Here is a 12,905-nt window from a genome sequence, read left to right on the forward strand (position 1 = left end):
CCTTCCAAATGACTCTGAAACGTAACCATGAGTAGACAGTGTGATTTGGCACTATTAAAAACTCTGTTTAGAGTTTTATTACACAGATGTGAGCAGTAACAGTCTGGTCCTCCAGCACGACTGGCAGCTTGCTAATATCAACATCATTGTGAATGGAATATTCTGGCACTAATCTATGCATACATCAGTTGTAAAGTGACACAGGGTTTTGAAACTTCTATTATCTATCTCCCAATCATCATAATTGTTTATTTTATGGCATACTATCGCACTAATAAACCCATCCATTTCTTGTAAAACAAGTGATTTAAGACCTCCATCCATCTATTTTTATTCATCACAATCAGAAATGCACGCACTGTAGTTTGTATCTTCAAAAGATGTAACTGTAGATAACTGGTTGGATACCAAAGAGTACTGGATATTAACAATGAGGAAGTTTGTGAAGATAAGGGCCTTGTATTTTCCTCCAGGCCAAGGAAAGCCTCTGACCTTTGCTTGATGACTCAACCATGTGGAATGACAGACTGGAAATCCCATTTCTGTGTATCTTTCCATATCTGTCCGAGTACTTCAGCAATAATAAAGTAGTCTGTGATTGAGACCTGAGACAGTGAAAGGCATATGGTCATATCATTAAGCCTAGTGGCAAACAAGGATTAATTGGTGGGATTCACTTTTAACCTCTCTGATTCAAAGCTCTAAACAGCACTGGTTGTTTGTCTACACGGTCGTACTTGAGGAGGAAGGAAACATAATGACAGGGTCATATAGCAGTTTGAAAGGAAGCACGTTGGGGCTTGTTCTCAGAGCATCAGAGCAGGTTGCAGAGCAATCTGTACTGTTTTGCAGGAAAAAACAACATCATAAATAATTCAAGCATTCTGCAATCATATTTGAATGCCAGTGATTATATATCGTCTTACCCTCTGTCCTGTTGGGCCGTCTCGACCAGGGGAGCCTGCAGACCCTGGAACACCCTAGACATGTTTTATATTAAAGCATGAGTTAGTGCATTCTGAATGATAGTGAAGTTAGAGAAGGCAACAGTGATCTGTTGAAAAGGACGTACTGTAATGTAAGGAGAGTGAACCAAGTAACAAAGTCATGCATCTTGGTCTGAAGTTTAGAGGCTTACCAGTCAGTAAAGGAGCGACTCCTAAACTCATCAGCAACCAACTGGAACCAATCAACCAAGCAAGTATCTAGCGCTGGGTTTCAGTATTATAACTACCACCATATTCTGGATGTACAGGTGTACAGTAGGTACAAAGTAGTACATTGTGCCAAGATCAAATTCAGTGCCAGATCTGATAGCACAGTATAGAAGATACAGTAGCAAGGCTTTCTGGGCTAGGCTGACTCCTAACTCTGACTCCCTCTGCAGAGTGGAAGAAATGTCAAGGATAATGGACCAGCCAAATAACAACCTGCTGCATCTGTTAAAGGTGCACCTCCACAGTATGAAGACACAGTCTGTCCCTAACAGTTTGCAGTGTATTCACACTGCCTACAACAGTCCATACTGTGTCAGCACAGCTGCAGGACCTACTAAACGTCAAAAGGAAAAGTATGTTTAGGTTGTTTTATTTTCACATTACTTCCTTTCATTGGTAGCATTTTGACAAACAGGTTGTGCCTCAGTAGGAACTTCACAAGAAATGATACCTTGAAAGTTTTAAGAAGAATTCTGAAAGGGATGATTGATGCTGTGACCTTTCAGAAAATACATTTCCAGATTTTTGAAAGAAGGGGGTGTGACTTAAGAGGTTTATAAAACCATTTGAGTTGCTTCTGACACAGAGCCAGATTAACAATAAATTATCATGTTCAGTATCCTCGTCCCCGTTTCACCAATAGTGGAAAGCTACTGATTCAAGAAGACAGAGTAGGATTACATTTATAATCTAATAACATCCTTGATTCACAACATTCACAACTTTCTCTACTCCATTCATCTGTGAATGTGTAACAGTCACACACCAGCAGCCGGCCTCCATTTTATACATAGTTATTACTGTAGATAGGGTGCTGGGTAAGATTCATCATTTTGCTGCAACCTTACTAGACAGCCTCGTAAACCAAGGTAGTAAAAGCAAGGGTGTAATGTATGGGATGGGATAAGCCAGGCGTTATTAATGCTGTGGTGTTATATAGGGCCAGGTACTCCTAGCACCTTGTCTTCAAGACACTGGTAATGATATCTACCCTGTCGACCAATCACACACACACACACACACAGTGTCTAAAATATGGTTTTGTGTGTGGGAGAGACATGGGCCCCTCCAGATTGAGTGTTTCTTTATCATGACATTAGCCCTGGTTACTCTGCCCGGCCTCGGACAAACTGCCACAGTCATCCCTGATAAATCAGCCCGGAAGACTGGAGGACAAGGACTAAGCAGATACTCAATGTATCGGGGAGAGATCAGGGAGGTGACCAAGATTAAATCAAAACCCTTGTGAGCCACACAGTCAAACACACAGATACACGACACAAAGCATTAATGGACACTAACTGACACCATAATGACACAATGTCTCCCACCCACACACACACAAACAACTCCACAAGAAAAAGACACACACACACTGTTATTCATTGAAGTGGCTGCACATGCATTTTTCAATGTCAATTTGAAACTGAGAGAGGGGAATGTTCATGACAGGATTATATTGTATTTACTGCAGACTGGAGCACTGCAGGGAGAGGAAGTGGGTGAGAGAGAGAGAGAGAGAGAGAGAGAGAGAGATAAAGAGAAATGGAATCCTGTAATGGATGTTCCAAACGTATGATATTCTCTGCAGCCGCTGTAGATTACAGAAAGGCCTTGAGGGTGCAATATTCCTCACCCATCTGTATTCCCTGTTCCTGACAAAATACCTTATTGCCTTGTATCACAGTTGTGTATGAGGCAGAGGTGCGACTGTAGTGTTTTATTCATGGTAAGTGCCTGGGTGAGGCTGGACTGGAGGAATAGCTGGTGGTCCAGCTAGCCAGTGGGTTCACTCTGTTTTAGGACAGAGAACCTATCCAAGTTCTTGTCTCTGGGCTTTGGCCCAGCAAGTATACACAGTGTTGTGGGGTGGAAGTATGTTCGAACAACAATGTGGAACAAACAAAGACACAAGTTAATTTGAGACCATGAGTATAACATAAGGAATGCACCATTAAGCTCGGGAAGTTGTAGCACAGAATACACGTAAAAGCAAAAGAATGGCAGAATAAAAGATACAATTGTTAAATTAAAGAGAAACAATTGTATTTTTTGCCCTTCTGGTGTTCCTAGCATCCCTCTTACTCCTTCTCAGTCTGCATGTGTATGTTTTTCCTTGTTGCCTCTCCCTGCACGTGTGTCATGATGTAAAGACCAATACCTGCTTCTTCGATGGCACTGACCCATGGAGTTAGATTAGTTTCATAATTCAAACAAACAAACGTAACACGATTCACAAATAGATTTCGTGATTCACAAATGTATTTCGTGATTCACAAATGTATTTCGTGATTCACAAATGTATTTCGTGATTCACAAATGTATTTCATGATTTACAAATGTAACGCGATTCACAAATAAATGACCCCCATAACATTCGTTTGCAATCTGACAAACACAAGTTACAAATCGGAAAACACGAGTTACAAATCTCTGTATTGATTCGTTGGTGTGAATCCCTGCATTCGTTGGATTTTTGGAACTTCCCTGACGCGCTTAGATTCACAAATGCATTTTTTCTAAAAGATATCCTCTGCAGCCTATCAGATGTCTCCAATTTTAGCCAATCACCGGATAATGTCTAATATGGGTAAACGGGCTCTACGTTAGCCTAGGAAACACGGAAAATTACTAAACATGAATCCTGCTATTCTCAAGAATATTCAATCACGTATGATCATCGGTTTAATAAGATTAACAAGCAATGGTTTACCTACTGAAGGAGACGATGTCCGTCATTATGGCAGGTTGTTCAAGTCCACAAAGACACGTCAATGTGATTGGCTAAAATTGGAAGAGACGATCTGATAGGCTGCAGAGAATTTAATTTAGAAAAAGTGCATTTGTGAATCTAAGCGCGTCACGATTTCTAACTCGTGTTCTCCGATTTCTAACTTGTGTTTGTCAGGTTGCAAACGAATGTAATGGGGGTCATTTATTTGTGAATCGCGTTACATTTGTGAATCACAAAATACATTTGTGAATTGTGTTACGTTTGTTTGTTTGAATTATGAAACTAATCTAACTCCATACTGACCAAACCCTGCCCCAAGCCACTTAAAGAACAACCACCACTGCACCTTTTTACCATATTTTCTCTCTATCATTGATGATGTTGTAACTCCAAAAAAGTTTTTGCTCATCTGAGTGATTCCATTAGACCACCAGTGACGGGGGGCAACTCAGTAAGTACAGCCGACACCTAGCAACAGCAGCATGGATGGCACCACCTGCTAGAGGCCAGTGAAGTGCAACGCCTCATCTTCCCCAACGCCTCACCTCTCTCTTTGCCAGGCGCTGTTTAATTCCCAAGCCTCTGGCTGTGCATGCCGAGAATTAAATATCCACAATCCAAAAACTCTGCAATATATCATTTTCAGCCAGAAAGTAGAGATGAGATTCTGACTGAGGGGAGGTAATGAGGTTTCTGTATTGTTTTGGAGACAGTTAACACTGAAAGAACGAGTGTGTGTGTGCATGTGTGTGTGCGCATGTACACAGCAGTTTTTACCTGATGTCCAGGAGCACCGGTCTCTCCCTGCTCTCCCTTCTCCCCCGGACCACCCTGAGGGAGAGACACGAGCCAGGAGAATAGCTCACTGACTGACCAGACACAGACTCACAGACACCATGTGAAACTCAAGGGGATATGGGATACGTCTATGCGAGACGTTTTGACTGTATGGGGTTTGTTTGTTTCACTTGACAGTGCTGTGCCGTTTCTTACTGGAGGCCCTTGTATTGAGAGTCCACTGGGCCCCTGAGGACCGGGGGGGCCCTGAGGGCCTGGGGGACCTCTCTCTCCTGAAGGACCAGCGGGTCCCTGTGAAAAACACACACACACACACACATACAAATATTAAGATGCTTACGTTCAGCACATTTAAATAAGGGTGCCTCAAATAAATAACATATTGATCCAAACCAGTCCAAACCAGTCTGCCATATTGTCTGTGCTCTGGGGGCAGTCATTAGCATTTAGAGTTTATTTAAGAGTGCACTATGCTCTAGAAAATTGATTTAGCCATTGCCAGTATAACTTTAATTATATTAAACCAGCCAGGGTCAGGTTTATGTTGGACTGCAAAGTCCCCAGCTCCTATTATGGCACTGCACATCTGTTGTAACTTTGCTAGAATGCATGAAGCTGGGATTTCAGCATAGACAAATGCAGAGAGAGAGAAGAAATAACCCTGAGCCCAGAATTGAACACTCCCACAAAAGCAGAACCTCAAAAAACACAAAAATGCACAAATAAACCACAGTGAGATGGAATGATTCGACTGTTCCAGAGCCTACAATGTCTGAAGCTGGATATGATGCAGAGAGCCAGATAATGACATGGCAAAGCTTTGCTCAGTGTGAAGAAGAAAAAAAACACAGAACAGCCACTCCAAGAAAAACTGAATTCACCCCTTTCATGCATATGCAGTATACTGTTGAATCTGCACGTTGTTCCACCGTTTCAGAGCTATTCTTTGGAAACTCCTTTGTGTGTCTATGAGTCCTAGCCGTGGGTGGTCCCCGTGTGCATGATACTGCACTATACTAGGCTGAGAACTGACTCCAGCCCTTGGAGAGTAAATGAGAGAGTATACTGTGTATGTTACCGTGTTGCCCTGCTCCCCGCGATCTCCTCGTGCTCCTCGGGTTCCGGGACCTCCCTGGATCACACACACACGTGCACAACAGAGTAAAACATGATTATATGATGTGTGACGTCCCTCCAGGCAGCCTGCTGGTTCCTGTTCTACGCTGCTTGTTGCAGCCGATTGGTGGGGGGAGCAGGGAGGGTTGCTGATAGGGCACACCTGGGAAAACTGCAGGACATATAAAGCCATCCTTGACTGGCTCTTTCTCACTCTCTCCAGCTCTCACTACTCTCAGTGGTGGACTGCTCAGTTAGCCTCATGTGGGGCTTGGGCTGATGCCCATGGATTTTATTTGACACCTTCCAACATTTTCTCATTACAGACTGACCAGTCATCCACTCACCGACACTACTGATTTACTGACCGTCACGCCTCATCGGACCATTTGTTGTAAATTTGATGAACATAATTTGATTGGCCTACAACTCAGCATGTGGTGTCTCTATGATTGAACTAGGCTGTAACAAATGTAAGTACATATGACAACAAAATATAAACTATAACACTAGTCTATATACTATATTTCACATTAGGAATATAATGCATACTGTAAATACCTCATAATGTTGTTGATTGGTGATATTGATTTGGATGTTTTTAAAGCATTTCAGTATACATACAGTATATATGTATATATATATATATATATTCTCAAGATATATTCATAATGTTTTTTGACCTCAGCTGTTGAAATGAGAGTTGAAACAGTTGAACCCCTGGCTGAGTGACAGAGTGGTCTCAGATCAGATCTTCTGCTGCAGATCTGGGGACCAGTAAACCCAGGAACCCCCACGTAACCCCCCAGCTGACCCCCAACTGACCCCCAGTGGCCCTCCTTAAGCCTGCTCTACAGCTCTCTGACTCCTCAGCACTGCTGAAGGCATCTGCAAGTAATTGTCCTATCTGGCTGACTTCCTCTTCCTGTGTTTACTTTAATTGCCCCCCTGTGGGGAAGAGGGTGACTGTCAAGTAGTTCCTACTTGACAGGACAGAGTCCTGTGGAGGCAGGGCCAGAGCAGATGTGATGGAGGGGCAGCCACTCCATCTACCAGGCCTGTTTTCAATCAGCACTTTACCAAAAGCTCCTGAAGTAAGACATTTAACTCAGTAGTTACTGAGGCTGCCTTTGATTACATTTCACCCTGCACTCAGATGATGGTTGTGATGACGGTGGAGGAAACTGGAGCTTTGAGGACAGATGAAGAGGATGGCCAGAGAGGATGCAGAGAGAAAATACAATTTAATCTTCTGGATGTCTGAAACAGAAGCCAGGTAGTGGAGACTGGGGAAAAAAAACAGATGGAAAGTGGGTTTGGAGATATATATATATACACACGTGTGTGTGTATGTGTGTGTGGATGGAAGTCTATTGCCTAATCTGCTTTGATAAATCGATTTCCATATAATGACTTTCTCAAACATCTCGGTGTTGATACAGCCAGGCCTTATGCTTCTGCCCCCCCCCCCCCCAAACCCCCCTACCCCGAGTCCTATACCTACACAGCAGTGCTGCTTAAATTGAGTTCATTTATTTACACTATTGGGTTTCACCTGCAGCATGAGGGAAAATGACCCACTCCACACCCTCTCCTCAACCCCCGCATGCACGCCTCCCTCCCCCACACTCCACCGCCACCACGGCAGAGATTACATCAGGTCTTATTCTTGATCCGAACTAGAAATTCACTATTAATGTCCTATTTAGTCCAAAGGTCCAGACTACAGGCCAGGGAAATAGCTCCACTGCAGTCCTTTGCCTTTGGGAGTGTGAACAGGGAGACAGAGAGGTAAATGGAATGAGTGCTGGATGAGGAGGAGGATGATGTGTTGTGGAAAAACATCACACTGTTGTAATTATAAGGATGGGTAATGATTATGGATGTACTGATTGAAAATGAACCTTTTAATCACTTTTTTTACTTTTATATGTTATATTACTGAAAACCAGATGCAAAGCTGTTGACTGAGTAGTATTGTACGGTGGCCCACGGGTGCACACCACAGAAACATTAGCGAAGCAAACAAATGTTGAAAACACAACAACATTAACACACAACGACATTAACAAAAACGAAACATTTATAAAAACGCTACATTTCAAAAACAATCTACTACTTACAACACAACAGCATTGGTTCACACCACCAACATCAGGCGAGAACACAGCAGCATTAGCCGAGAACACAGCAGCATTAGCTGAGAACACAACAGCATTAGCCGAGAACACCGCAGCATTAGCCGAGAACACAACAGCATTAGCCGAGAACACCGCAGCATTAGCTGAGAACACAACAGCATTAGCCGAGAACACCACAGCATTAGCTCGAAACACAACAACATTTGCAGAAACTGCATTTCAAGTTCACACCAAATCGTTCTCCAGACCACTAGGGGCAGTGCAAAGTGGAATTAGTTGGGTTCTCACCAAAATAAAAATGAACTTTTTGACAGCCGGTCAATTTGAAATCAATCAAATCGAGAACATCAAACAAGAACACAACTTAAATTCACCAATAAAAGTTGGTTTTATAATATTTTCATTATAATCTTATGTTTTACAAAATGCACGCCTTCTCTTAGTTTCAATGATTTTGTAGGCTACTGTTCGATAGCAAACCTCCAAGAGGTACGTAAGCATGGTCCAGTAGAGTTAATTTACTTCACTTGATTTTACAACAACAGGTAAAACTGGTGGTCTGGAGAACGATTTGGTGTGAACTTGAAATGCAGCATTTCTCCAAATGTCGTTGTGTTTTGTGCTAATGCTACGGTGTTCTTGGCTAATGCTGCGGTGTTCTCGGCTGATGTTGGGGGTGTGAACCAATTCTGTTGTGTTGTAAGTAGTAGATTGTTTTTGAAATGTAGCTTTTTTGTAAATGTAAATGTAGCTTTTTTATAAATGTTTCGTTTTTGTTAATGTCGTTGTGTTGTGTGTTAATGTTGTTGTGTTTTCAACTTTTGTTTGCTTTGCTAATGTTGCTGTGGTGTGCACCCGTGGGCCACCGTAGTATTGCCACTAAAATGTAGAAGATATTTAGCCCAAAGTGCAAATCTGGATAATTAGAGACTGAGGGCGAGAGATTATGTGTATATGCCTCTTCCATAAGAAAACTACAAGGCCCAGCTATCATGAGGCAAATTTACGGCCCTATGCCCAGGAATCTAATGCAGCTGGCCTTCAAGGTTGGAGCAGGCCTAAAAAAACTGCATAACAGTTGCATAGAGAGTTTTCTATGCAACTGTAATCTGAAGCCCCAGAGTAAGAGACCAATGGTGTGGGAAATGCATAATGCGTCTGTGACAAACAATATTGTACGAATAGCAAAATAACAGAAAATAAAAAGGTTTTGATATACAAGAGGAATGTCCAGAGAAATATTGTAGTCTGATCCAGGGATCTGCTCACGTTTGTTGGAATCTCTGTCACTCTGAATTCTAATAAACACTTTGCATCAAACCTTGTTGAGTTCCAGTGCTGTTTCAAACTTTGAGAATTGGTTGAAGACGTAGAATATTTTTCACGACATGAGGAGGAGGAGGAATACAGAAGGATAGAGATAAGAGTGAGGAAGTGGGAGGCAGAGTCTTACAGGGGGTCCAGAGGGTCCTGGAGGGCCTTTGCTGTCCTGGGAGCAGGTGCATGCTTGAGGCATGGCGGGACAGTCCTCCTCCACACGCTAAAATGGAAAATGTACAGCAAAGTTATAAATAAGGTGCAATGAGCAATCTTCCACCCCCTCCAAAAATCTCCTAAAACATCAATTTCTAGGTGTTTTGTGTGTGTGAGTGTGTATGTGTGTGTGAGTGAGTATGTGAGCGGGTGTGTGTGTGCGCGCAGCCTGGAAGGCTTCAGGTTCCTATCTACCCTGTTTCATCAGTCTGTCAGGGGAAGAAAAGAGCACTCTCAGCTCTGGGCAGGCCCATACATCACACACAGCTATCTGGTGGCCAGTGGTCTGCCATAAACACAGTTATCATTACCTTCTTGTCCTGTCCCTTTCCCAATAAATAGAAAGTGCTCCTGGAGACCCACATATATAGGTCTGTGAGCACTGAGCGAGAAGTCTGTGTGTGTGTGTGTGTGTGTGTGTGTGTGAGTGTGGCAGTAGAACGTGTCATAGACCCTGCCAGGGACATGTTTCTGACAGACAGGCTCCCGGGCTGAAAGTAAACTTTGAACGTATTTGGTTTGAATACAGTTTGTTGATGTTCAACGTCTAGGTCAATCCTCAACATGTCTTTCCAATTTCCTTTTTCTGTGTGTGTGTATGTGTGTGTGTGTGAGTGTCATGTCTGTCAGGGCGTCTAACCCACTGAACCTGCAGGGTGTTCTTCTGTGGAATTGGCACTGTGATCTTCTCTGCTTTCTATCTGTCAGACTATGGCTACAGGCATAAAATGGCCCCAGGCACTTTTCTGGAATAAGCGTTACCACACCAGACACTGACTTTAATCATTAGTGGGGAAACACTGCAAACTGACCCTAGATTCAGAGCCTGAAATGCTTTGTTGGTTCTTACCAGGCCTGGCAGTTCACAGCACTTGTCCCGACCAGCCCACGACGTGCTGCAGATGATGTCAAACATCTGGAGCTGGAACTGTAGTAGACACACGCGCACACACACACGCACGTACACAGACATCCATGCACACACATGCACACACACACACGCACACACACACAGACATACACACACGTACGCACGCCAGCGCGCACACACACACACAGACACATGTACATTTATATACAGCGTGCAAAGATACTACAAAGGCACCCTCATGATCTGGTGGAAAATCTAAGGAAAAGATAGATTAAATTAATTTCGAGCTTTACAGGTATTAATAGATGTTTGACTGAACAAAATTTAAACTTCTCCTAATAAGATGAGATATCCCTGTGCTCAACACTTTCCACGAGTCCATCGCTGAGGCATGGTCAAATTTGAATAATTTCAGAGCCTCCGGCCTCACACACATAGACAATGAAGCAAGGGATTCATCATGTTACATGGCAGCTAGAATTCCTAACAGAGACTCATGCTGCTCTGTGGTATAACTCTGGGAGTCACAGGTCACCGGGGTGGAAGGAGAACAAGGCCTAGGGTTGTTGTGAATGGTGACAACTGTCTCGACAAGTCTTGCTTTTCCAGTGTGCTGGCTGCCGAGGTCATGTGTTCAAGGCCCACTGCAGATTCTACCCTTCCTCCCTTCGTCACATCCACCTCTTTCCCTCCATCCATCTGAACGACCCTAGTTACTGTGACCCAACACCAACAGAGGCCGGGATTGTGACTCGTGAACCAACCAAAGTCAGGTTCCCAATTGAAATTCGCCCAAAGGGAGATGAGCAGGGAGAGGGTACAGACCGGAGCAGAGCTGTCCCCGGCCCCTCTGGAGCGGACCATGCGTCCCAACACCTCGCGGCCGTCCGTGCTGATGTTTCCAGCAGCGCTGATGCCCTTCTCCCCCACCACCCTGCAGTCCACAACCACCCGGGCCGACGTCTTGCTGATGGCCACGTGAAGCTGTGGGGGAAAGAAGGGAGAGACGAGAAGATGAGAGGAGACGGGACAAGGAGATGGGATGTCGTGTCACCCACCGACTCGTTAGCATTAAACTTGTGAGAACTTTCACACATTTTCACACTGCTACAGTTCAGGGGGGACACTGCTCTTTGCTCCAAATATCTGATCGTTTTTATTGTCATTCAACAGTACAGCTAAGTGCACATAAGAACGAAATGCTGTTCCACTGGCTCCCAAATAGGGCTCTAACTAAAAATAAAAAAAACAGTACTCCTGTGCTGAGCAAATAAAAATAAAGGCATATAGATACCACATGAAATATAAATATCGCACATAATAAATATGGGTATTGCACATATTAAAAAGACAGCATATAAATACAAATCCCTTTAAGGGACATTGAGGTACATGGAAGGGCTCATCCGTGTTAATGAGCAGCTTTGTCACCTCATCCCGCTCCAAACCGTGGTTTCATCCTAACAGTAGACCAGGAGCCTCCTGGAGACATCACTGTCTGTTTGCTCTGGTGTACCGGTCTGCAGTTCCCAATGTTACTCTGTCAGCAGAGAATTACAACCTCATCAAAATCATGTTTCCAGTAATAGGTTTGTCTCCGACACCGCTAACACCACAAGAATAATCCAGAGTTAGACAAAGTTCATATTCAAACGTCAGAATCCATTTCTCTAGTGACGTCCGTGATCCAGTTTTAATGGGTTTTTGGTCTGAAACCCAATTCTCTGTGGTTCAGTGGGTCTGATGGTGTGTGTCTACATGTGTGTGTGTGTGTGTGTGTGTGTGCGTGTGTGAGTGTGTGTGTGTGTGTGTGTGTGTGTGTGTGTGAGCATGTGTGTGTGTGTGTGTGTGTGAGCATGTGTGTGTAAAATGTCAGAGGTGCCAGATTCATGCCTCTGCTTCTCTCCTAACTACATAAAATGAGAGGTTTGCATCTCCCCCCCTGCCTCACTTAATGAAACAATTTTTCCACAAGGAAGAACGCCATAAAAAAATCCTGCACTCTGCTATCCACAGTATCGAAACTACAGTGCACTTGACTTTCATAGCTCAAACTTATCAGGTGTTTCTGGTAACACCTCAGGTGCATTTATTTGGTATTACCTCATCTTTGTGAGACAGAAAGTAACCCTGCAAACTCCCAGAGCTTTTAGTAAAGGCCCTTCTAAAAACTGGGCATCAGCATTTACCTCAATGTATTCCATGTATTCCTGCCTTGATGCCCAAGGCAGGAGAGAAAGGTGAGTGGAGGGGAGGGATTAGCATATTCACCCCAGCTCACCTCCATTAGTGAGGTACAGATGAGGTGAAAATCTGCTATATGGTGCAATAACAATACACACACACACACACACACACACACAAGTCTTTATGTCAAACATACATGACAGAATGAGATGCTTTATTGGTGCAAGGGTTTGTTTAGATTCTGTTATGATAATGTTGTGTGTGTGTGCTTGGTCAGCTCCAGTTTTAGTAGTGAGAGCCAGATCAAC

At 43.5% G+C, this 12,905-nt stretch overlaps 1 protein-coding gene across 5 annotated transcripts in view; it reads right to left on the reverse strand.

Moving 5' to 3' along the window:
- The window catches only part of col14a1a (collagen, type XIV, alpha 1a), a 73,463-nt gene that overhangs the window by 8,136 nt on the left and 52,422 nt on the right, over positions 1–12,905 (reverse strand). For 4 of the 5 annotated variants that reach the window (XM_084705641.1, XM_084705625.1, XM_084705617.1 and 1 more), the window contains 7 exons: positions 11,236–11,394; positions 10,390–10,467; positions 9,460–9,546; positions 5,828–5,881; positions 4,945–5,040; positions 4,729–4,782; positions 927–980 (listed from right to left, as the gene is read on the reverse strand). In XM_084705641.1, coding sequence (XP_084561767.1) covers positions 927–980; positions 4,729–4,782; positions 4,945–5,040; positions 5,828–5,881; positions 9,460–9,546; positions 10,390–10,467; positions 11,236–11,394 — 582 coding nt within the window. Of the gene's footprint in view, positions 1–492; positions 606–926; positions 981–4,728; positions 4,783–4,944; positions 5,041–5,827; positions 5,882–9,459; positions 9,547–10,389; positions 10,468–11,235; positions 11,395–12,905 lie in introns of all 5 variants that reach the window. The other variant, XR_014766654.1, reaches the window with a different exon arrangement.

The sequence above is a fragment of the Hypomesus nipponensis genome, chromosome 2 (genome assembly GCF_054491055.1).
Source record: "Hypomesus nipponensis isolate SF chromosome 2, ASM5449105v1, whole genome shotgun sequence".
Classification (NCBI taxonomy): Eukaryota; Metazoa; Chordata; class Actinopteri; order Osmeriformes; family Osmeridae; genus Hypomesus; species Hypomesus nipponensis.